The sequence below is a fragment of the Lithobates pipiens genome, unplaced genomic scaffold (genome assembly GCF_037356315.1).
Source record: "Lithobates pipiens isolate NorthernLeopardFrog02 unplaced genomic scaffold, aLitPip1_a1.2 Scaffold_13, whole genome shotgun sequence".
Lineage (NCBI taxonomy): Eukaryota > Metazoa > Chordata > Amphibia > Anura > Ranidae > Lithobates > Lithobates pipiens.
Window position 1 is genome coordinate 7,697,098 of NW_027507718.1, and position 27,332 is coordinate 7,724,429.

At 42.2% G+C, this 27,332-nt stretch overlaps 1 protein-coding gene across 4 annotated transcripts in view; it reads left to right on the forward strand.

Annotated features, from left to right (window-relative positions):
• Positions 1–27,332, forward strand: part of FANCC (FA complementation group C) — a 308,404-nt gene that overhangs the window by 154,597 nt on the left and 126,475 nt on the right. For all 4 annotated transcript variants that reach the window (XM_077474813.1, XM_077474811.1, XM_077474812.1 and 1 more), the window contains one exon: positions 27,133–27,246. In XM_077474813.1, the coding sequence (XP_077330939.1) occupies positions 27,133–27,246 (114 nt within the window). The remainder of the gene's footprint in view (positions 1–27,132; positions 27,247–27,332) is intronic.

A 27,332-nucleotide genomic window follows, 5' to 3' on the forward strand; every position in this document is an offset into this window, starting at 1 on the left:
TCCTGCTCCCTTGGCACAAATATTTTCAGGTTCTGACTGGAGGTGATGTAACCAGAAGGGTACATTCTTACATATATGGTGGCCATGTCCTGAAATTAAAACCTTTTGGGATTCTATTTCCCCTTTAATACAAAAGATCACCCTTAAACCCATCAGGAAAACATCCCTCCATTACCTTTTTTCACAATACCTCTTCCTCCTTTAAATCATATAAGATTAGCTTATCCCCACACTTGCTTAACACAGTTAAAAGCTTGATTCTGGAAATAAGCTGCATGTTTTTTAAGGACTGGAAAAAAGGAGGTGGATCAAATTATGGAAGTTGAACAACGAGTACACACCACTAAGGACACCATGGAAATACAGTGCCTTGAAAAAGTATTCATACCCCTTAAAAGTTTACACATTTTGTCATGTTGCAACCAAAAACTTAAATGTATTTTATTGGTTATTTTATGTGATAGACCAACACAAAGGGGCACATAATTGTGAAGTGGAAAGAAAATGATAAATAGCTTTCATGATATCTGAAAAGTGTGGCGTGCATTTGTATTCAGCCCCCTTTACTCTGATACCCCTAACTAAAATCTAGTGGAACCAATTGCCTTCAGAAGTCACCTAATTAGTAAATAGAGTCCACCTATGTGTAAGATTAATCTCAGTATAAATACAGCTGTTCTGTGAAGGCCTCAGAGGTTTGTTAGAAAACCTTAGTAAACAAAAAGCATCATGAAGGCCAAGTAACACACCAGATAGGTCAGGGATAAAGTTGTGAAGATCACTTCAGCCTGGAAGGATTTACCCCCTTAAAGACCAGGCATTTTTTTGCGATATGGCACTGCTTCATTTTAACTGAAAATTGCGCAGTCGTGCGACGTTGTACCCAAACAACAAGGATGTCCTTTTTTTCAACAAAATAGGGCTTTCTTTTGATGGTATTTGATCACCTCTGCGGTTATTTTTTGCTGTATAGACAAAAAAAAGACTGACAATTTTGGGGAAAAAAACTATATTTTTTATTTTCTGCTATAAAACATGTCCAAAAACCAAAATATATATATAAAAAAAATTGTATTCATCAGTTTAGGCCAATAGGTATTCTGCTACATAAAAAAAATCACAATAAGTGTATATTGATTGGTTTGCACAAAAGTTATAGCATCTACAAATAAGGGGAAAGATTTTGAGACTTTTTTTATTGTTTTTACAAGTAATGGCGGGGATCAATGATTTTTAGTGGGATTGCGGCAGACAAATCTGACCCCAAGTGACACTTTTTGGTGACCAGTGACACCAATACAGTGTTATACAGGATTTATTTAGCGCCAACAGTTTGTGCAGGGCTTTACAACACTGGGGAAGACAGTACAATCACAATACAATTCAATACAGGAGGGATCAGAGGGCCCTGCTCATTAGAGCTTTCAATCTAGCCAATGATACCTGTCCATTGTTCTAATTTCTTCAATAAATATGAAAACTTCAATAAAAATGTGAATAAAAAATTATATGTGTTTGTATCTATTTGCCAATGCTAGCAGCATAAGAATTTTAAAATAGTCAATGTTGATTGAGAGTGAAGTTCTACTTTAAAAATAAACCCACAATACATTGTAACCGTTGGCTCTGATATTAACAAGAAACATGTGTATATATAGGAATATGAAAATGTTAAAACTGCAAACAATTGTGATATCCCATAAAAAACACTAGTTAAAAGTACAAAGTCCTTTTACAGAAGCAAATGCAAACCATGGTCTTTATTAACCCCCCTGGCGGTATCCCCGAGATTTTTATACCAAAAGCGGTAACCCCGAGCCAGACTCGGGACCGCATCGCTGGATCTAGGAGGACGCTTACTTACCTTCTCCCTTGGATCCAGCGATGTCCCTGCACTGTACGAGCGGCTCGTCCTCCGCTCGATTCATCACGGAGCCGATCTCCGTTCCCTGCGAGAGTTGTGACGCACAGGGATGGAGATCGGCACCAAATTCAAAAAGTGAAACACACAGTATACATACAGTATAATGTAATCTTACAGATTACATTGCTGTATGTAATAATTTCACATCCCCTTTGTCCCTAGTGGTCTGCCCAGTGTCCTGCATGCAGTTTTATATTATGAAAACTGTTCTTTATGCCTGGAAACTGGAGATTGTCCATAGAAACCAAAACTGTCCCTTTACATCAAAAATGGTTTTAGACCAGCTAGAAAACAGCGATAATAAATTAGAATGACTCGCAGAATTGAGGGATAGCGATTTGTGGGGAGATCCGTCATCAAATACTGAAAAGTAATGACAGTGACAATTCTGCAACTGAGCAAATTTCAGTGTTTTTGATTTGATTACATTATTGAATAATTTTTATTATTGTTATATTATTATTTAGTACAATTATTTATAATTATTTATTATATTATAATTTATGATTTCATTTTTCAAATTTGATCATACCCGGGATGTCTGCTAGACTCTGGTTTGGACAGATTTAAGTGCGTTAGTGCTAAGAATTACAGGACTACAATATAAAACACCAAATTTTCATGCAAAATAATTGTACCGCTTTTAGCACCTAAAATCTGAAATAATTGTACCGCCAGGGAGGTCAATGTACAATATCTGAATGTGATGTATTTAATACGCCTATTATTATTTTATGCATGACCGCTTCTTTACTTTGCACATCGATGTGTCCCAATATCTAATATCTCTCCTAACTGGGAAACTATTATTTTAATATTATTTAATATGATATTTTAAAATTGTCAGTTTTTTATACCAGTTGTATGAATACAGTTTCAGTTGTGGGTTGTCTTACCCTACACTGCACAGGCACAGACATACCAGTGCCAACTAAAGAGTTGGTATTCTAATTTTGGCCTTATTGAGTCACTGACTTGGAAAAAGCATGCAGTCCACAAAGTCTAAATACTCTCAACTTCTATCCTGTATGGTCAGAGACTCGTTGATATTGCAAACAGGATCAGGATGGCAGCCCTAGAGCTTGCAAATTTAACCCATTCATGCCTACGCCTTTTCTGACACTCGTTGCTTACAAGTTGAAACCAGTGTGTGTGTGTGTGTGTGTATATATATATATATATATATATATATATATATATATATATATATACTGTATTTATGGGCGTATAACATGCGCCAGCGTAGAACAAGCACCGCCAAGTTTAGGAGGGAATTTTAAGTAAAAAAACTTAGGAGAGAAGTTTAAGGAAAAAACTTACATTTAAATGCAGATCAATGCAGCCTTGTCAGTGTCCATCTGCAGCCTTGTCCGTCATTGCACCCTTGTTAGTGTCATTTGCACCCTTGTCCATCGTTGCACCCTTGTCAGTGTCAATTGCAGCCTTGTCCATCATTTTCAGCTTTTTTTTTAAAAATGGCGCGGCCGAGATACAGAGCAGGAGGTCCTGTGTATCTCGGCGGTGCTCGGTAGTTCTCGGCAGCTTTCAGCCGCCTTCCTCCTTTCTTTGATTTTCTCGGCTGTTCTCAGAATTGCCGAGAATGGCCAAAAGCTGGCGAGAATGGCCGAAGGCGGCCGAAAGCTGCCGAGACCGGCCGAAGGCGGCCGAAAGCGGCCCAGAGGCTCACAACGGCTAACACACACCCACGATTTTCCCCTGATTTTAAGGGGAAAAAAGTGCGTGTTATACGCCGATAAATACAATAAATATATATATATATATATATATATATATATATATAATATATATAATTTTTTTTAGCAGAGACTCTAGTGAATAAAATGGCAATCATTGCAGTATTTTATGTCACACTATATTTGCGCAGCAGTCTTCCTAATGCAATTTTTGGGGGAGAAATACACTTTCATGAATTAAAATAATAATAAAAAACAGTAAAGTTAGCCCAATTTGTTTGTATAATGGGAAAGATGATGTTACGCACAGATACCTAACATGTCATGCTTTAAAATTGCGCACACTCATGGAATGACGACAAACGACAGTATTTAAAAATTTCCATAGGCAGGACTGTTTACAGTTTACACAGTTTACAGTTTACAGTTACAGAGGAGGTCTTATGCTAGAATTATTGCTCTCGCTCTGACAATAGTGGCGATACCTCACATGTGTGGTTTGAACACTGATTACATTTGTGGCAGCAGCTTACGTATGGTATGCGTTCGATTCAGTGCACGAGCATGGATGGATGGGGTGCTTTAAATGTTTTTTTTTTTTTTCTTATTTATTTTATTTTCTTTCTTATTTTTACACTATCCCCTTTAGTTTTTTTTTTTTTTTCTAATCACATTTATTGTTGTCAGAATGTAAACATCCCTTGTGACAGTAAATAGGTACTGACAGGTGCTCTTTATGGAGGGCTCTGGGATCTATAAGACCCCAAATCCCTCCTTTGCACTTAAAAGCATTCAAAACGCCAAGTTTTAGTTGTTTTGAACGCTGTCATTTTTTAAAATTTGGCGCCTTTAAGTCTTCTGTAAACTAGAAGTAATGTCATGACATCCCTTTCTTGGGTTACTAGATCCGAGACCCGATCCAAGCCGATTATGGCTCCGTTTGGGTCTCTGATCAGCCAGTGGATGTGGGATGGGAGCCTGGGTAAGCCGCAGAAGGCGGCAGGACGGGGGAGGAGATGTCTCCTCCTGCTGCTTGTGATTACGGCTGAGTGGCTTTTAGACGCATCGATTGTCATAATAAGAAAGCCGACCATTGGCTATGAAAAACGGTATATCGGGATGATGCCTGAAGCTGCAGGCATCACCACGGTACTACCCCTTCAAGCTGAGGCCGCATATTTGCGCACGGTCAGCGTGAAGGGGTTAAATATGTCAGGTTACATATTTCTGTTCTCATAGACTCACTTTAAGGCCTCCTTTACACAAAACAATTGCATTGCAATAGTCACCTCATGTGCCTTAACAAATCAGCGTCCATTGCATTGCTGTTCAGGAACAGCTGTCAAGTTGTTACTTCATGTGGCAAGTTTAATACTGGTTCTTATATAGATTTGTGAAGGCACTGTTTTCTATAAATCCATGCAAGTTTTATCCTATGTTGAGCACCAAAGAATGGGGAGTGGTGTTGCCTCCGAAACGCATTGAATGTTTAAATATGATTTATTTTTTTTGTCAACATTTAAAATGATCTTGGACTCTCATTCGGTTATGGTCTGCCCCTCCTTTCTGTAGATCTATGGTTTGAGCTACCACTGAGCGCCCATCAAAGGAAGCTATGGTGTGCGGGGGCTACCTTACCAAAGCTATTGAGTTAGTTTGAAGTTTTCCTTCATCTGATTACACAAGCAAGTCTTAAGCCTCTTACACACGATCGGATTGTTGGCCAACAAAACCATGGGATTTTGTCCAAAGGGCATTGGCCCAAACTTGTCTTGCATACACATGGTCACACAATTGTTGGCCAACAATTACGAACGTAGTGACGTACTAGACGTACTACGTGGTCTTTCTGCTCTTTTGCGACACCCTTTTGGCTCCTAATTTTGTGTTAGTAGAAGTTTGAGTGTTGATTCGCACTTTTCATTTTGCACTATTCAGTTCGTGCTTTTCAGTTTGTTTCTGAATGCCCGTTCGTTAGCCAGACATGTTGCGGAATCGGAGGAGACGTGTTATTATTGGCCTTGGAGTTATTGCTTTGACCTTATTTTTTGGGTTGAATAATGATTTGATTTTGTATATTTTCTATATTCTTGGATGCATAGAATGCACTTTTTGGTTAAGTTCTTTTGGCAGATAGCATGTCTAATTGTATTTGTTTTATTTTTTTAATGCACAGTAAAAAAATTGTGGAGAATAATACTTGGCTATGTGTTTTATTTCAAATGACAGTTTGGGAGTATGCAGTTACATTTAAAAAAATACAATGTAAAACTGACAAGGGACACCAACATAGTTGTATCTCTGATCTTAAAAAAAAATGGATAATGGTGTTGTGGTAACTTGCCCAAATAAAAAAAAGCATAATAATATTATTTTTGATATCACTAGAAAGAAAAAGCCTTTGAAAAAAAATAGTTTGCAATAACCATCACCAGCAAAGCAGCTTCATTATTATCCCATTAAAGAAGAAGAGAATTGTGTGCTGCATTTCGAGATTTCATAACTTGCCACGTCACAAATGTTAATTCTCCATTACGAACGCTAGTTTAGAAGAACGACCGCTTCTGGCTCATCCTTGCTTCCGAGCATGTGTGTTTGTACTTTGGACTTTTGTCCGACAGACTTGTGTACACACGATCGGAAAATCCGACAACACACATTTGTCTGCGGAAAATTTGAAAACCTCTTAGCCCTTGTACACACGGTCGGAGAATCCGTCGGAATGTGTCCTATCGGACTGTGTCGTCGGATAATCCGACTGTGTGTGGTATGCATCGGACTGATTCCGTCGGAATATCCGTCGGACCCAATTTTCCAACATGTTGGAAATATTTCCCAACCAACTGGGCCGATCGGACATACTCCAATCATGTGTAGAGAATTTTGATCGGACCAAGTGCCACGCATGCTCAGATCAAATTCCTACATCAAAGCTATTGGCTACTAGCCTGAATATAGTCCCATCGTAACGAAATTACGTCATCACGTTCTGAAAGATCGGATTTTTCGCCAACTTTGTCCGACAGTGTGTATGCAACAGTTTCGGACAAGATCCGACGGACAAAATCCGACGGGCAAAATCCGACGGATTTGGTTGTGGAAATCTCCGACCGTGTGTACAGGGGCTTAGCCAACATTTGTTGGAAAGTCCAAAAACAATTGTCCGATGGAGCATACACACGGTCGGATTTACCGACAACAGCCTGTCAGTACAACTCTAAATCGGAATGAATGACACCATACAGAGTGGCATCCAATACTGTGTTGCATTAATGCATTATAAAACATGTTTTACCATGTGTCAGTGAAAAGCATAAGCGTGAAGCTGGCCTAAGGGATGTAAACCAGAACACTAATTTCATGACATATTTATTAAGTGCATGATTTCCATATATAAATGGTGCAACTGCTTTTCAGGACATAAGTAAACCATATCTAAAATAATAAAACAGTTCCAATGCCCAACCGACTATGATTTACTGCATCCTAAAGAGATGTGGCCCTCCTATATAATACATAAACAAAATATTCGTAAATATTATTTATTTTTATTTAAAAAAAAACACAAATATTTACACAAAAAAACAACCAAAACAACCGCTTCAAATCAATAGCTCACAAAAAATATAAAATTTTAATATGTCACAACCACCTTCGTAATTGAATGCTAATGGATGTGTCAAACCTGGGTTCAAAAAACATAATAACCATATATTACCGAGCTTCATTAGAAAATACTAACGTACGAAAACTAAAACTGAAATCCAATATTTCAAACTCTAGTAATGGCACAGAAAAGATCTAAAGGAATAGCAATTAAATGATGTGAGTTCCTCAAAATCAATTGCTGATGAAAAATAGAATGGCAAGCATTTGTGAGCAAGTACTTATAAGAGCATAAGCAATTCTTCTAATCTGCATCTGCTAGTCTTCCTCTGATTGGCTGGCATAAACACACCCTCACATTGTGATTGTTGGAGATGTATCTAATAAATAGAAAGTATTAAGTGTAGTATGTACATTGTTTAACCACTTCAACCCCAGAAGAATTTATCCCCTTCCTGAGCAGAGCACTTTTTGTGATTCGGCACTGCGTCGCTTTAATTGACAATTGCGCGGTCCTGCGACGTGGCTCCCAAACAAAATTGACGTCCCTTTTTTACCACAAATAGAGCTTTCTTTTGGTGGTATTTGATCACCCCTGCATTTTTTTTTTTTTTTTTTACGCTATAAACAAAAATAGAGCAACAATTTTGAAAAAAATGCATTATTTTTAACTTTTTGCTATAATAAATATCCCCCAAAAATATATAAAAAAAAATTTCCCCCTGTTTTGGCTGATACGTATTCTTCTACATATTTTTAGCAAAAAAAATCGCAATGAGCGATTATTGATTGGTTTGCGCCAAAGTTATAGCATTTACAAAATAGGGGATAGTTTTATGGCATTTTTATGAATATTTTTTTTTAAATGGCGGCAATCAGCGATTTTTATCATGCCTGTAACATTTTGGTGGACACATCAGACATTTTTGACACATTTTTGGGACTATTGTCATTTATACAGCAATCAGTGCTATACAAATGCACTGATTCCTGTGTAAATGACACTGGCAGTGAAGGGGTTAACCAGGAGGTGGCAGTGTAGGGGTTAAGTGTGTCCTAGGGGCGTGTTGCTAACTGTGGGGGGCGTGGCTGTGTTGTGCACATCACTGATCTCTGCTCCAATCACAGGGAGCAGAGATTAGTGTCGCTTGTTGCTAGGCAGAACAGGGAGATGCTTGTTTACTATAGCATCTCCCCATTCTTCCTCTCCGTGAGGTGATCGCGGGTATCCCCATGGCGATCAAATCCGCAGGACCCGCCACCCAACTCATGGAGCTTCCTGTGGGTGCGCAAGCGCGCCCCCGCCGCCTCTTAAAGGGCAACGCATAGGTATGTGATTCTGCCTGTACGTGCCCTTCTGCTGACGTATATTGGCATGAGATGGTCGGGAAGATAAAGAGCCACATATGCTATGGGTTGGTGCAACTCCAGGGTCCAGAAAAGAAATACCCTTACAGATTGGCCTCCCTGTACTGTAAGGGTTAAATACTCGTTAGGTTTAGGGTTCGCAGAATAAGCTGTTGTACTACTATATTAATTTTACTCGCTCCAGCAGCCCTTCTACATGCTGTTAGCCCGGTTCCTCACCGCCTTTTTCTGCGACATGGCTGGCAATACAATTCTGATGTCATCATATACAATGCAGGGACAATAGTCCTGTATTGTACATTAGGATGGCAAGGGCCCATCCACAATATGGCGTATCAAAGAATAACGCAAGAGTGTTGGAGGCCAGGGGAGTGAATAAAGAATATTTTTTTTCAATCCCCTAGACATTAGGAGTATGAAACTCAGTGGGGCCCCCACTGCAAATGGATTTATTTTTCTTTTCCCGCTGGAGTTCAGTTTTAAAGATTTTAAATAAAACAGCTATAGTCTATATTAAGACGCCGGTGCAGGCGAGAAGTTTTTTTCCACTCAACGGGATACTGAATTGCCCAAAATGGTCTTTCTTCTGGTATCAGGAATCTTAAGGTGTTCAGAAAATCACCTATTCAGATAAGCAAGAGAACGGGTGTAAGTTCATTGTTTTTCAAGGTTCTACCAACCATTTCAACATGTATATATGTATTTGTCTTCCCCCCTCCATATGTATTTTCAGCAAATGTAAGCATTTACAACCACTGTAACAGCACCTAGCAGAGGAAATAACGCTGCTTGCCAAAAAGAAACATCTAGTCTGAATACAATCTACTGCTGTCTGCAGATCACATAAAAATGTGATAGCAAATTCTGTTAAATTGCCAGATTCATACAAATACCTATACGTTTGTTGTTTTATAAGGCTCTATTTAGTCTCCTTAAAACTGTGACAATATCCTTCTGAACCCCCCTTCCTCATACATTCCCACCCTGTAGCACACTTGCATCAATAGACCCTAAGCCGCTATTCTCCTATAGCGTAGAATCCTCCATATCCCCAATTTATATTTACAGCTCACCACCATATGATACCCCAAAGAACTCATGCAATGCCGGCTCATACCGCCCTTATGCCCCCCCAAATATAAAAATAGTTTGCCACCTCAAAAGGCTTGAGACCGACATTGCCCTACTCCAGGAAACCCACCTCTCCACCCCAGATTTCCAACGTATGAAAAAACTATGGGTGGGCACAGTCCTAGGCTCTGTCGCAAAGCAGGGGTTCTCATACATAAAAATCTTCCCTGCACAGTCCTATCTGTTGACCCGGACTCCCAGGGAGGCCTCTTAGCGCATGTCCAAATAGGAACTAGAGATTTGATATTCTCAAACGTATACGCACCCATTAACTCCACTAAACGTTTTTTTAGTGAACTATCGACCTGGCTCATTCGTGACCCACACCTCCCACATATAATAGACGGGGACTTCAATACTACCCGACACCTGATTGACGACAGATCTTCTCCCAAACTCCCCTGATCCCAGTACTCCGACACTTCTAGTCTCCAAGATGGACTCCCTCCATCTTCATGACATTTGGCGCCTCCGACACCCAGCTGACAGAGTTCACATTCTACTTTAACCCCATAATGTTTTCACTAGAATGGACTACCATTTCTGCTCAGAAACTGGGATCAGCTTGCTATTTTGTCTGTATGTGCTTTTGGTAATCTATGCTGCCTTCAAATTCTTTACTTCTGTCCATATCACTGTGATGTTTATTTTTCTTTATTATTGTCTATACCTAATCTATGAGCTGTTCTTATCTTTATGACCGTGACCCTTCTGCTCTCTTGCTGTGTCTTGTAGTCTGCCTTGGTGTGAGAAGTTCATTCTGTCAGCCATGTGTTCCCCCCTATGCAATCCTGACTAATTAATTGTCAATTCCTCCACCCAAACTCAGTATAAATTTAGCCCTTCTCTAGGGAATGCACAGCCAGGGGTTTGCACAGGCAGACTTTGCATTGGCAACTATCATCTTGGATAAAGTATTCATATTGGATTAAGTATTACACTTCAGCTCAGTATTCATATTGGATTAAGTATTACACTTCGGCTCAGCACTTCAGCAAATGCACAAAGTGAAAATCCAAAACAGACTACTGCAGAACACTAAACAGACTACAGGTAACCTGATTCTCCATCAAACTTTTTTTATCTCTCATGCAGGCTTCCTCTCAATCTCACCACTCTGTATCATGCATTCCCTACTTTTACTTCTCAGGCCGCGTACACACGGGCGGATTGTCTGTCCAACTTAGTCCGCTGAACCGTGTTTCAGCGGACAATCCGCTCGTGTGTGGGCTTCAGCGGACTTTTTCAGCGGACTGTCTGATGAACAAAGTCTTACGGAATTTCCGAAATTTTGTCCGTTCAAACTTGGTTTTAGCGGACAGTCCGCTCGTGTGTAGGCAAGTTGGACGAACTAAGTATGGCGCATGCTCAGAAAGGATTTACACGGCCGAAGGTTGCATTGCAGTGTATAGGACGTCGTTTTTCTAGTCCCGTCGTACGTGCTGTACACGTCATCGCGCACGCTTTCAGCGGACTGTCTGCTCATCGTGTGTGGTCAAGTCCGTTCATGCAAATTTTGAACGGACTGTCTGTCGGATTGTCTGACGAACTTAGTTGGCCAGACAATCCGCCCGTGTGTACGCGGCCTCACAGTTGCATCCTCTCTCCTTAAACTCTCTACTTCATCCCTCTTCTCCACCCCACAGCTTTTATATATCACCCTCACGCCTGTCTTCACCTTATCACTACACACATCAGTTCCTGCTAATTCTGAACCCATATACCAATAAAACCTGCAGAGCACTGGGTCATGTCCCCCCACATAAGTCACTTCCATATCACCTCTCTCATCCTTCTGCTAACTTCTGGAGATATTTCCCCAAATCTTGGGCTGCCAACATTTACCGTTGGCCAACATACCCGGCACCCCCCATCTTCTGATTAGAGCCGCAATCCACACAATTTCTATGCCTCCCATTCTCCTGTGCCCTTTGGAATGCCCACTCTGTTTGTAACAAACTCACCGCCATCCATGAACCTCCCTGAACTTACTTGCAATTACTGAGACCTGGATTCAAGTATCTGACTTTATTTCTCCTGCTGCTCTCTCCTATGATGACCTCCTGTGGACTCACTCTCCCAGGCCTAGTGGATGGAAAGGAGGTGGTGTTGGAATCCTCATATCCCCTCAAAGCTGTTTTTTTAGGTTCTTCATACACGCCCTCTCTGTCCCTCTCCTCATTTGAAGCTTATTGTATTTATCTATTTTCTCCAGTTTCAGTGAGAATTGCTGTGATCTATAGGCCCCCTGGTTCGGTATCAAGCTTCCTTGAGGACTTCTCTGCCTGGCTATCCTACTTGCTCTTTTCTGAAATTCCAACGATCATTCTTGGTGACTTCAACATCTCTCTTAACACTGCCGCTACTTCTAAGCTGCTGAGCCTAACATCCTCTTTTGACCTAAAACAATGGACAACTCACTCACTACTCACTCTGTTGGTAACTGCCTTAAAGGGGTTCTGCACTCAGAATAAAACATTTGCCCATTCTCTTGCCTCTAGTTAATATATTTCATAATGCCACCTGTTTTTTTTTTTGCATTCACCTACCTTTTGTAATCTTTAGTAGTTTATTTTAAACCCCTGCGGCGATGGGCGGTCTCTTGCGGGGATCAGCGTCATTTCCTGCTGAAGCCCGCACTGTCTCCTGGGATCTCGTTCGTGTAATCCCAGGAGACATTTCGGCTAATGCACTCGACATCTCGCGAGATCTCGGGTGCTACAGCCGACATCTCGCGTGATTTCGGTAATTACAGCCTGTAATTACCGAAATCACGCGAGATGTCGGCTGTAGCACCCGAGATCTCGCGAGATGTCGGGTGCATTAGCCGCAATGTCTCCTGGGATTACACGAACGAGATCCCAGGAGACAGTGCGGGCTTCAGCAGGAAATGACGCTGATCCCCGCAAGAGACCGCCCATCGCCGCAGGGGTTTAAAATAAACTACTAAAGATTACAAAAGGTAGGTGAATGCAAAAAAAAAACAGGTGGCATTATGAAATATATTAACTAGAGGCAAGAGAATGGGCAAATGTTTTATTCTGAGTGCAGAACCCCTTTAACCTCATATTCTCCTACCTATGAACTCGGCACAACCTCTCCAATATTCCTTTTCCTCTCTCTCATCACCATATTAGTTTCACTCTCTCCTTATCTTCCTCCTCCTTGCCTTCCAACTACCAAACTATTACCCCTAGAAACCTTTGCCATCTTAACCCTTCTCTTTTGCTTTGTTTTTTTTCTGCTACAGATTGTCTCTGCGACAAAATCTCATCCTTGTATTGCCCCAACTTGGCCATTTCTGTCTACAACAGTTCACTGTCATCCACCAGGGATACATGCACCCCCCTCACTACACACAGAATCAGGCCCCAACCACTACAACTCTGGCAGACAGACAATACCAGAAACCTCAAAAAAACAGAGCCGTGCTCTTGAGCATCTGTGGCATAAGACTAATGCTACGTACACCCGACCAGACATTCCGACAGACTAGGTCCAACAGTCTTCCCGACTGACTTTTGGCAGAGTTCTGATGGACTTTCCGAATGAACAGACTTGGCCAAGTCAGACTTGGTGTAAGATGGGACTAAAAAAGGAAGTTCAATATCCAGTAGCCAATAGTTTACCTTGCGTTGTATTTGGTCCGTCGGACCAGCATACAGACAAATGGTTTTCCCGAAAGGAATTGAGTGCGTCGGACAGATTTGAAACATGTTCAATTCCTAGGTCCGTCTTATTTTTTTTTAACGAAAAACGGATTAGTCCACACACGATCGGATTGTCCTACGGACTGATTCCGTTGGACCTAGTCTGCCGGAAAGTCCAGTCGTGTGTACGCGGCATAAGCAACAACAAGATTTCAGCCAATATAAATCTGCCATCCAAAAATGCCATTCCTGCCTCCACACTGCCAAACAGACCTACTTCATCAATCTCATTAACACCCTCTCACGCAGTCCCCGTCAACCTTTACCACTCTACTTGGCCCTCCATTACCTCCACCCACAAACTTACTGCCCAGGAGATTGCTTCACTTTACACTCCTTGTCCTCTTGCACAATCAATACTTCCCTCTTTTAACCTAGCTACTATAAAGGAAGTAACTAAACTTTTTTCTAACACTCACCTAACTTCCTGCTCCCTGGACCCTATTCCTTCTCAAATACTACGGTCACCATCTGGCTTTATCCTACACTCTTTTAATATCTTCAACCTCTCACTCTCACTATAGCCCTCTGAAACATGCGCTAGGCACTCCCATACCAAAAAAGGCCTCCCTAGACCCCACCAATCTTAACAACCTTAGACCCATCTCTTTACTCCCTTTTGCCTCCAAACACCTTGAACGTTTAGTCTACGACCAACTGAGCAACCACCTCATTGAGAATAACCTTCTTGATCCCCTTCAGTCTGGATTTCACCCACAGCACTCCACAGAAACTGCCCTCCTGAAACTCACAAACGTCTTACTAACAGCCAAAACAAACGGTCATTATTCCATACTCTTACTCTTGAACCTTTCCGCTGCCTTTGATACAGTTGACCACCCCCTCCTCAGAAAAAAAAATCAATTTGCTTGGTCTACATGGCTGCGCTCTCCATTGGTTCGATTCTTACCTATCTCATCGCACCTTCAATGTCACAGCTCCACTTCCTCTTCTCCAACTCCTCTTATTGTTGGGGTCCCCCCCCAAGGTTCTGTCCTTGGACCTCTACTATTCTTTATCTACACGTCCTCCCTGGGTCAGCTGATAGCCTCACATGGCTTCCACTACCATTTATATGCTGATGACACCCAAATCTATCTCTCTGCCCCTCAGCTCACCCCATCAGTCTCCTCACGCATCACGGATTTACTAACAGAAATATCAGCCTGGATGTCAAACCACTGCCTCAAACTGAATCTAAAACGGAGCTCTTAATATTTCCTCCTCCACGTGCCCCTTCCCGACTTCTCTGTCAAGATCAATGCCACATCTATCAGTCCGTCCCCACATGCCAGGGTACTAGGAGTAACCTTAGACTCTGAACTGTCCTTTCAGACCCACATCCAATCCCTGCCCAAATCATGCCGCCTTAGCCTCCGCAACATTTCCAGAATACGTCCCTTTTTAACTACTTATGCCGCCAAGCTTCTAATTCACTCCCTGGTTATCTCTCACCTTGACTACTGCAACTCCTTCCTTGGGTTACCTTTACATAGACTATCCCCCCTTCAGTCCATAATGAATGCCGCTGTAAGACTCATCCACCTTACTAACCATTCAGTGTCCTCCATCCCTCTCTGCCAATCCCTCCACTGGCTTCCACTCACCCAACAAATAAAATTCAAAGTACTAACAATCATTTACAAAGACATCCATAACTCTGCTCCCAGCTACATCACTAACCTAGTGCCAAAATACCAACCAAGCCTCTCTCTTCGGTCCCCCCAAGACCTCCTGCTCTCTAGCTCCCTTGTCACTTCCTCCCATGCTAGCCTCCAGGATTTCTCCAGAGCTTCTCCCATCCTTTGGAACTCCCTACCCCAATCGGTCCAACTGTCCCCTAATCTATCCATCTTTAGATGGCAGCATCATGGTTTGGGCCTGCTTTTCTTCAGCAGGGACAGGGAAGATGGTTAAAATTGAGGGGAAGATGGATGCAGCCAAATACAGGACCATTCTGGATGAAAACCTGTTGGAGTCTGCAAAAGACCTGAAACTGGGACGGAGATTTATCTTCCAACAAGACAATGATCCCAAACATACAGCAAAATCTACAAAGGAATTGTTCACAAATAAACGTATCCAGGTGTTAGAATGGCCAAGTCAAAGTCCAGACCTGAATCCAATCGAGAATCTGTGGAAAGAGCTGAAAACTGCTGTTCACAAATGCTCTCCATCCAACCTCACTGAGCTCGAGCTGTTTTGCAAGGAAGAATGGGCAAGAATTTCAGTCTCTCGATGTGCAAAACTGATAGAGACATACCCCAAGCGACTTGCAGCTGTAATCGCAGCAAAAGGTGGCTCTACAAAGTATTAACGCAAGGAGGCCGAATAATTTTGCACGCCCCACTTTTCATTTTTTTTATTAGTTAAAAAAGTTTCAAAAATCCAATAGATTTCATTCCACTTCACAATTGTGTCCCACTTGTTGGTGATTCTTCACAAAAAATAAAAATGTTATATCTTTATGTTTGAAGCCTGAAATGTGGCAAAAGGTTGAAAAGTTCAAGGGGGCTGAATACTTTCGCAAGGCACTGTATTATTATATATTTTTATTGTTTTTACTTTCCTGCTGCTACTGCACATATGCCAGGTATTGGTGCCAATTTGGCTTATCCCACAAAGACATTACACTACCCCTGGAGTGGACCTGGCTTTTAATGACAGTTTGGCTGTTCTCCTCTATCTAAATACTCTACACTAGCCCCAGAGTGGACCTGGCAGGTAGGGACAGTGTTGCAGATCTTTTTTAAGATACCTGCAATCAGCATCCATCATAGGAAGTCTCTTCTCACGAATAACATATTTGTAGCTGTCATATGATCTACTGAAGAAAACTTCAAATATGTGATCAGCGATAGGAGACTTCCTGCACCGGAAGCTGATTGCTGCTATGTGTGGGGATCACTGAAGTTTAGAGTAGACCACCAGTACCATCAGTAAATGCTAGGTCCCAGTCTTACTTCTTATGATTGTGCAGTAGAGCCCTGCAGACAAACCATTCTACTGGCCCCATAGAAGTCTTTGGGGTTCTATGCAAAGGCAGTAAGAAGTAGAAGATGCAGTAGCCACAGGTAAACCTTGCGGAAAAATGCTGGTTGATTTGGTGTTGGAACTGCATTGGTACACAGCAGAGAAGATTTAGAGTGGGCTAGATCACACAGTTTGAGGAAATAAAAGGTAAAAAATGTTCAGAAATGTTTTTTTTAAAAGGTTTACGTTTTTTTTTTAAATTAAAACCAATTATAATATATATATATATATATATATATATAATGTAATGTTGAATAAAGACACAGGTACATCCAGTTTAACTTACATTGTGTTGTGGTGCACTGCAGTGTGAGAGTCCATTGCTGCCTACTGTACCTGTGCATTATTATTATTATACAGGAATTCTATAGCGCCGACAGTTTACGCAGCGCTTTACAACATTAGGGCAGACAGTACAATTACAATATAATTCAATACAGGGGGGAATCAGAGGGCCCTGCTTGTTAGAGCTTATAATCTAGGAGGGAGGGAAAGTTGTACAAAAGGGTAATAGCTGTGGGGGATGAGCTAATGGAGAATAGTGCAGTTGTTAGATGGAGGCAGGATAGGCTTCTCTGAAGAGGAAAGTTTTCAGGAATCACCTAAAAGTAGATACATTTGGCGACAGTCTGACAGATTGGGGTAGCAAATTCCAGAGGATGGGCGGGAGGTGATGAGGGAGCTAGAGAGCAGGAGGTCTTGGGAGGAACGAAGAGGGCAATTAGGTTGGTATTTTGAGACTAGGCTAGTGATGTAGCTGGGGGCAGAGTTGTGGATGGCTTTGTAACTTAATGTTAGTATTTTGAATTGAATCCGTTGGGCAAGTGGCAGCCAATGGAGGGATTGGCAGAGAGGGGTAGCAGACATTGTGACATCGATGAACGAGAAGACCGGCCAACGCTAGTAAAAGAGCTGGAAGAAGATAGCAGAATAGCCCGGCAGAAAAACCGAAGAGCGGGAGAAGTCGGAAGAAGGCCCCCGGACAGTGGCGACGAAGGAGAAAGCCGGGCTCCTCCGCTAGTAAAAGAGTGGTAAAAGAGCAGAAGATAGCGTCGAGAAGATCCCCGAAGTCGGAAGAAGACTACTTTAAAAACCTGAGTTTTTTTTATTGACACTTTTTCCCCCAGGTAAATGGGTAGGGGTACAATATACCCCATACTCATTCACATATGGTGGGGGGCCGGGATCTGGGGGCCCCCTTATTAAAAGGGGCTCCCGGATTCCGATAAGCCCCCCACCTGCAGACCCCGACAACCAACGGCCAGGGTTGTCGGGAAGAGGCCCTTGTCCTCATCAACATGGGGACAAGGTGCTTTGGGGTGGTGGGCCCACAGGGCACCCCCTTCCCCAAAGCACCCCCCCATGTTGAGGGCATGTGGCCTGGTACGGCTCAGGAGGGGGGGGGGCGCTCGCTCGTCCCCATCCCCTTTCCTGACCGGCCAGGCTGCGTGCTTGGATAAGGGTCTAGTATGGACTTTGAGGGGACCCCAGCGTAGTTTTTCGGCTACGGGGTTCCCCTTTAAATCCATACCAGGCGACGGGGCTAGCGAGGTGTCAATCTCGCCGATTTCCTTTGCTAGTCCCGTCTACCTGGACTTTTACTCTGTGTGTGGGCGAGTCCCTTCATATGAAAAGTCCGGCAGACTAGCACACAGACGAGCGGATTGTGAGACAATGTGACAGTTTTGAGTCAAGACTTCTTTCAAAGTCCACCAGACTTCTCCCATCCTTTGGAACTCCCTACCCCAATCGGTCCAACTGTCCCCTAATCTATCCATCTTTAGACGATTCCTGAAAACCCTTCTCTTTAAAGAAGCCTATCCTGCTTCCAACTAATACACTGTTTTATTTCATCCATCAGCTCATCCCCCACAACTATTACCGTTTGTATCAATTGACCCTCCCTTTTTAGAGTGTAAGCTCTAATGAGCAGGGCCCTCTGATTCCAAATTGTAATGTAACTGTAATGTCTGCCTTTATTTTGTTAAGCGCTGCGCAAACTGTTGGTGCTTTATAAATCCTGTATAATAATAAATGTACATTTTAAACCTCTGTTTGTGTGCTACTTTACTTTGAAGGAGTAGGAACTTTAAGCCCTGGTTCACACTGATGCAATTTCAGATGGGTTCCAGAAGGCATGGAGTGACAAGTGACATACCTTGATTTTCTATGGAGGCTGTTCTCATACATGCAGTGTGAATGTGATTTTAAAAAGGGCCCTGTACGTCTTAACAGCAGAGCGAACCTCCATAAAGTTGAATGTAAATCACATGCCAAACACTTATCTGTTCAAAGATAAGACAATTTCTGTGTATTTTCTGCAACTCCCTGTTGTATTCATCGCCTGTTTTTGAGAGAGAGAGATGTGAAGGAAAACCACATTGGAATCGCATCTGAGACCCATCAACCTGCACGGGACGTTCTCCTTAAAATCGCACTAGAAAACTCATTCAAATCGCACTGCATGTGAACCTAGCTTCAATGTTATTTCATTCAAATTTTTTTTTTACTTAATCAATATTGTGATCAGTGGCTGTAATTCCTTTCATCCAGATAATGTATTTGTGTTGCTTGTAAAAATGTGATACTTGTTTCAAAGGGCAGGCCTGAATTGGAAAATTTAAATGATGCTAAGCTATCAGTTGCACCACATTGCCCTCTTGTGGCTACTGGAAGGATACACTATTGTTTCCAAAACCTTCTTATTGGTTGCCCTTATTAATTAATAAAATGCAGTTAACCCTAATTGATGTTTTTTTCAAATTTTTACAACATTTTATGTTTGAGATACCCATCAGTTTATGTATCATACTTTAGTCCAGTTAATGTGCTAAAGAAGTATTTCCTTTATTTATGAATATTGTTTTCTCTTTTTATATTGGCTTTATGGATATGTGTTGCATTTATTTATACAGTGCCTTGTGAAAGTATTCGGCCCCCTTGAACTTTTCAACCTTTTGCCACATTTCAGGCTTCAAACATAAAGATATACAATTTTAAATTTTTTGTGAAGAATCACCAACAAGTGGGACACAATTGTGAAGTGGAACGAAATCTATTGGATAATTTAAACTTTTTTAGCAAATAAACTGAAAAGTGGTGCGTGCAAAATTATTCGGCCCCTTTACTTTCAGTGCAGCAAACTCACTCCAGAAGTTCAGCGAGGATCTCTGAATGATCCAATGTTGTCCTAAATGACTGATGGTGATAAATAGAATCCACCTGTGTGTAATCAAGTCTCTGTATAAATGCAACTGCTCTGTGATAGTCGCAGGGTTCTGTTGAAAGCGCAGAGAGCATCATGAAGACCAAGGAACACACCAGGCAGGTCCGTAATACTGTTGTGGAGAAGTTTAAAGCCGGATTTGGATACAAAAAGATTTCCCAAGCTTTAAACATCCCAAGGAGCACTGTGCAAGCGATCATTTTGAAATGGAAGGAGTATCAGACCACTGCAAATCTACCAAGACCTGGCCATCCCTCTAAACTTTCAGCTCAGACAAGGAGAAGACTGATCAGAGATGCAGCCAAGAGGCCCATGATCACTCTGGATGAATTTCAGAGAACTACAGCTGAGGTGGGAGAGTCTGTCCATAGGACAACAATCAGTCGTACACTGCACAAATCTGGCCTTTATGGAAGAGTGGCAAGAAGAAAGCCATTTCTCAAAGATATCCATAAAAAGTCTTGTCTAAAGTTTGCCACAAGCCACCTGGGAGACACACCAAACATGTGGAAGAAGTTTCTCTGGTCAGATGAAACCAAAATCGAACTTTTTGCCCACAATGCAAAACGATATGTTTGGCGTAAAAGCAACACAGCTCATCACCCTCAACACAAAATCCCCACTGTCAAACATGGTGGTGGCAGCATCATGGTTTGGGCCTGCTTTTCTTCAGCAGGGACAGGGAAGATGGTTAAAATTGAGGGGAAGATGGATGCAGCCAAATACAGGACCATTCTGGATGAAAACCTGTTGGAGTCTGCAAAAGACCTGAAACTGGGACGGAGATTTATCTTCCAACAAGACAATGATCCCAAACATACAGCAAAATCTACAAAGGAATTGTTCACAAATAAACGTATCCAGGTGTTAGAATGGCCAAGTCAAAGTCCAGACCTGAATCCAATCGAGAATCTGTGGAAAGAGCTGAAAACTGCTGTTCACAAATGCTCTCCATCCAACCTCACTGAGCTCGAGCTGTTTTGCAAGGAAGAATGGGCAAGAATTTCAGTCTCTCGATGTGCAAAACTGATAGAGACATACCCCAAGCGACTTGCAGCTGTAATCGCAGCAAAAGGTGGCTCTACAAAGTATTAACGCAAGGAGGCCGAATAATTTTGCACGCCCCACTTTTCATTTTTTTTATTAGTTAAAAAAGTTTCAAAAATCCAATAGATTTCATTCCACTTCACAATTGTGTCCCACTTGTTGGTGATTCTTCACAAAAAATAAAAATGTTATATCTTTATGTTTGAAGCCTGAAATGTGGCAAAAGGTTGAAAAGTTCAAGGGGGCTGAATACTTTCGCAAGGCACTGTATTATTATATATTTTTATTGTTTTTACTTTCCTGCTGCTACTGCACATATGCCAGGTATTGGTGCCAATTTGGCTTATCCCACAAAGACATTACACTACCCCTGGAGTGGACCTGGCTTTTAATGACAGTTTGGCTGTTCTCCTCTATCTAAATACTCTACACTAGCCCCAGAGTGGACCTGGCAGGTAGGGACAGTGTTGCAGATCTTTTTTAAGATACCTGCAATCAGCATCCATCATAGGAAGTCTCTTCTCACGAATAACATATTTGTAGCTGTCATATGATCTACTGAAGAAAACTTCAAATATGTGATCAGCGATAGGAGACTTCCTGCACCGGAAGCTGATTGCTGCTATGTGTGGGGATCACTGAAGTTTAGAGTAGACCACCAGTACCATCAGTAAATGCTAGGTCCCAGTCTTACTTCTTATGATTGTGCAGTAGAGCCCTGCAGACAAACCATTCTACTGGCCCCATAGAAGTCTTTGGGGTTCTATGCAAAGGCAGTAAGAAGTAGAAGATGCAGTAGCCACAGGTAAACCTTGCGGAAAAATGCTGGTTGATTTGGTGTTGGAACTGCATTGGTACACAGCAGAGAAGATTTAGAGTGGGCTAGATCACACAGTTTGAGGAAATAAAAGGTAAAAAATGTTCAGAAATGTTTTTTTTAAAAGGTTTACGTTTTTTTTTTAAATTAAAACCAATTATAATATATATATATATATATATATATATATATATATATATATATATATGTAATGTTGAATAAAGACACAGGTACATCCAGTTTAACTTACATTGTGTTGTGGTGCACTGCAGTGTGAGAGTCCATTGCTGCCTACTGTACCTGTGCATTATTATTATTATACAGGAATTCTATAGCGCCGACAGTTTACGCAGCGCTTTACAACATTAGGGCAGACAGTACAATTACAATATAATTCAATACAGGGGGGAATCAGAGGGCCCTGCTTGTTAGAGCTTATAATCTAGGAGGGAGGGAAAGTTGTACAAAAGGGTAATAGCTGTGGGGGATGAGCTAATGGAGAATAGTGCAGTTGTTAGATGGAGGCAGGATAGGCTTCTCTGAAGAGGAAAGTTTTCAGGAATCACCTAAAAGTAGATACATTTGGCGACAGTCTGACAGATTGGGGTAGCAAATTCCAGAGGATGGGCGGGAGGTGATGAGGGAGCTAGAGAGCAGGAGGTCTTGGGAGGAACGAAGAGGGCAATTAGGTTGGTATTTTGAGACTAGGCTAGTGATGTAGCTGGGGGCAGAGTTGTGGATGGCTTTGTAACTTAATGTTAGTATTTTGAATTGAATCCGTTGGGCAAGTGGCAGCCAATGGAGGGATTGGCAGAGAGGGGTAGCAGACATTGTGACATCGATGAACGAGAAGACCGGCCAACGCTAGTAAAAGAGCTGGAAGAAGATAGCAGAATAGCCCGGCAGAAAAACCGAAGAGCGGGAGAAGTCGGAAGAAGGCCCCCGGACAGTGGCGACGAAGGAGAAAGCCGGGCTCCTCCGCTAGTAAAAGAGTGGTAAAAGAGCAGAAGATAGCGTCGAGAAGATCCCCGAAGTCGGAAGAAGACTACTTTAAAAACCTGAGTTTTTTTTATTGACACTTTTTCCCCCAGGTAAATGGGTAGGGGTACAATATACCCCATACTCATTCACATATGGTGGGGGGCCGGGATCTGGGGGCCCCCTTATTAAAAGGGGCTCCCGGATTCCGATAAGCCCCCCACCTGCAGACCCCGACAACCAACGGCCAGGGTTGTCGGGAAGAGGCCCTTGTCCTCATCAACATGGGGACAAGGTGCTTTGGGGTGGTGGGCCCACAGGGCACCCCCTTCCCCAAAGCACCCCCCCATGTTGAGGGCACGTGGCCTGGTACGGCTCAGGAGGGGGGGGGGGGGGGGCGCTCGCTCGTCCCCATCCCCTTTCCTGACCGGCCAGGCTGCGTGCTTGGATAAGGGTCTAGTATGGACTTTGAGGGGACCCCAGCGTAGTTTTTCGGCTACGGGGTTCCCCTTTAAATCCATACCAGGCGACGGGGCTAGCGAGGTGTCAATCTCGCCGATTTCCTTTGCTAGTCCCGTCTACCTGGACTTTTACTCTGTGTGTGGGCGAGTCCCTTCATATGAAAAGTCCGGCAGACTAGCACACAGACGAGCGGATTGTGAGACAATGTGACAGTTTTGAGTCAAGACTTCTTTCAAAGTCCACCAGACTTTTGGGAAGAAAAAGTCCACTGGAGCCCACACACGGTCAAATCAACAAAGTCCGCCGAATAGTCCGATCATGTGTATGCGGCATTAGTGTACCATACCTTGTTTTTTTTCCAGGATAGATTGGGCTTTCATTTAATGGTAAATGTTGATAAACTTTTTTGATTTATTTTTTTTTATTATGAAAGGAAAACTGTCCGAAAATAGTATTAAAAAAAACTTTTTTATTTTAGCTGTATATTTTTATGCCTTTACTATGACCTACCAGCAAAAAATCTGCAACCAGGAATTAACATGGATTGTTTGAGGATTTGCATAATTTACAGAACATGCCCACAACTTTGAAGATGATTTTTTTTTTTTTTATTGTGAAGCAAACAACAAATAGGACAAAATAACAGAAAAAAGTAAATGTGCATAACTATTCACCCCCCTAAAATCAATACTTTTGCGGCTGTCACAGCCCCAAGTCACTTTGGATAAATCTCTATGAGCTTGCCACATCTTACCACTGGAATTTTTGCCCATTCCTCCTTGCAAAACTGCTCCAGCTCCTTCTAGTTGGATGGTTTGCGCTTGTGAACAGCAATCTTTAAGTCTAGCCACAGATTTTCTATTGGATTAGGGTCTGGGCTTTGACTAGGCCATTCCTTCAAATTTACATGTATGTTTGTAAGTATGTTCGGGGTCATTGTCCTGCTGGAAGGTGAACCTCCGTCCTAGCCTCAAATCACACACAGAGTGGTTAAAGGTTTTGCTAAAGAATATCCCTGTATTTAGCACCATCCATCTTTTCCTCAACTCTAACCAGTTTCCCAGTCCTGACTGTTGAAAAACATCCCCACAGCATGGTGCTGCCACCACCATGTTTCACTGTGGGGGTGATGTTCTTTGGGTGATGTAATGTTGGGTTTGCGTTAGACATAGCGTTTTCTTTGATGGCCAAAAGTTACATTTTTGTCTCATCAGACCAGAGCACCTTCCTCCATACATTTCGAGAGTCTCCCACATGCCTTTTCGCAAACTCAAAACGTGCCATTTTGTTTTTGCTGAAAGTAATGGCTTTCTTCTGGCCACTCTGCCATAAAGCCCAACTCTATGGAGCGTACGCTTATTGTCATCCTATGTACAGATACCCCAGTCTCTGCTGTGGAACTCTGCAGCTCCTCCAGGGTTAACTTAGGTCTCTGTGCTGCCTCACTGATTAATGCCCTCCTTGCCCGGTCCGTACGTTTTGGTGTGTGGCCGTCTCTTTGCAGGTTTGCTGTTGTGCCATGTTCTTTCCATTTAGTTACGATAGATTTGATGGTGCTCCTAGGGATCATCGAAGATTTGGATATTTTTTATAACTCAACCCTGACTTCTACTTCTCAACAACATTGTCCCTTACTTGTTTGGAGAGTTCCTTGGACTTCATGGCAGTGTTGGGGTTAGTGGTGCCTCTTGCTTAGGTGTTGCAGCCTCTGGGGCCTTTCAAAAAGGTGTGTATATGTAATGACACGTGAAACTTAGATTGCACACAGGTGGACATCATTTCACTAATTATGTGAATTGTGAACGCAATTGGTTGCACCAGAGCTTTTTATGGGCTTTATAACAAAGGGGGTGAATATATACATACATGCCAATTATCTGTTTTTTATTTCTGAAAAATAGTTTTATGTATATATTTTTCTAATTTTACTTCACCAGCTTGGAATATTGTGTTCTGATCCATCACATATAATTCAGATTAACCACTTCAATACCAGGCACTTAAACACCTTCCTGCCCAGACCAATTTTGAGCTTTCAGCGCTGTCGCACTTTGAATGACAATTGTGCGGTCATGCCACACTGTACCCAAATGAAATTTTTATCATTTTTTTCCCACAAATAGAGCTTTCTTTTGGTGGTATTTGATCACCTCTGGGGGTTTTTATTTTTTGCTAAACAAATAAAAAAATACCGAAAATTTAGAAAAAAAAAAAGTTTTCTTTTGTTTCAGTTTCAAAACTTTGCAAATAAGTAAGTTTTCTCCTTCACTGATGGGCACTGATGGGGTTACACTGATGGGCAATGATAAGGCGGCACTGATGGGCACCGATGAGGTGGCACCAATGAAGTGGCACTGATGAGGTGGCATTGATGGACACCGATATGTGGCACTGATAGGCGGCACTGATGGGTGGCACTGATGGGTGGCACTGATGGGCAACACAGGCACTGATAGGTGGCACAAATTGGCACGGATTGGCATGAATGGGCATGGATAGGTGGCACAGGTGGGCATGGGTAGGCGGCACAGGTGGGCATGGGTAGGCGGCACAGGTGGGCATGGTTAGCCACTGATAGGCGGCACAGATGGGAACTGGTAGGCGGCATTGTATTATAATATTTTGTACTAATGGATGTCAATCAGTGCCAATCAATAATGCATGCCAATCAGTGATGCCCATTGTGGGCACTGATTGGCATCCATTATGGGCACTGATTGGCATCCATTGTGGCACTGACTGGAATCCCTGTTGGTCTAGGGTGGCATAGCTTGTCCTTGGCATCCCTGGTGGTCTGGTGGCGTCCCTGGTGGTCCAGTGTGGGCATCCTCGGGGGGGCTGTGCTGATAATCGATCAGCACAGACCCCCCCCTGTCAGAGGAGCAGCCGATCTGCTCTCCTCTACTCGCGTCTGACAGACGCGAGTGAGGAAAAGCCGATCACCGGCTTTTCCTATTTACACTGTGATCAGCCGTGATTGGACACGGCTGATCACGTGGTAAAGAGTCTCCGTCGGAGACTCTTTACCGAGATTGTAGTTGCCGGGTGTCAGACTGACACCCCGCAACAACGACCGCCGTGATGCGCGCCCCCGGGGGCGCGCAGCGGCTCATAATCCTGATCACGTCATATGACGTCCGGTCAGGATTATGCAACCACTTTGCCGCCGTCTATTTGCTATTGCTATAGGGCGGGCGGCAAGTGGTTAAAAAAAACATTGAACTTAAAGCTGTAATGTAAAAAAAATTGTAAAAAGCCAAGGGGGTGAATAGTTTTGCAAGGCAATGTACACATTAACAATTCTCCTCCACTATTTGTGTCTTGTGGTCTACCCTGATTGTGCTCATACATCTCTTATTGCATTCCTTGTAATGTTGAAATGCTGACAATGACCCCACGGCCTTATATTTTTTAAACCCCATTTTATTTTTTATATGTCTTTTTTTATGCTAAAGTTTAGCCACCTGGGTTTAACTCTAGTTCTTATAGTTGTTTAAAAAAACAGGCTACTGCCATTTTTTATTATGTTCTTAAATCATGCCCATTTTCAATAGTGTTCATTGTTTCTAGAATTGGATCCCATCTAATATCTTGCAGTATGGAGTGCAGTTTAAAAAAGTTTTTAATTTAGTGAACTTGTGCTACCCTCATGCCGTCTTTCTTACAATTTGCATTGAATGTAATTACTGTGATCGCTGTTTTCTATGTTATTCCTTATTTCCACAACTGCAATCAGATCGGCGTTGTTTGTAATTAGTAGATCTAGCAATGCGTTATTTCTAGTTGGGGCATCCACCAATTCACACATGAAGTTGTCCTGCATTTAAGATATACCAAACGTTAAATGGGTGAGCAGTTCTGTTTGTCCTGGGATGGAGCCATTAATTATTGTTAATGCTAAGTGGGGAGGAATGTATTGCATCTTTACCCACCCAGAGTGTTGAGAGAAATTTGTGTTACTTACATCCTTTCATAGTGTATAGTTAACCTGACGGAGATTTCTTTTCTAAATGAACTGCAATTTAACTATAACAGAGCATAAACAAGTCCACTTTAGTTATAAATGAATGCTTGTAGAAGTAAACCTACAAATTTAAATAATGGTATTTTTGTTTTTGTTTTCTGTCTTCTCAAAGAAACTAGTTTGTCATCTGTTTTCGTCATCTGAACAAAATAGAAATGGAGAAATGGAAATCATTGGCCAGCTGGGAGGTTCAACTGCTGAATACTATGATATGCTTTTGAAAAATGTAAGCATTTCTTGTTTTAAAATTGTAACTGTTCTGTGCTATTGGCTGAACACTAAAGCATAAGGTTACCATCTTAGAAAACCACT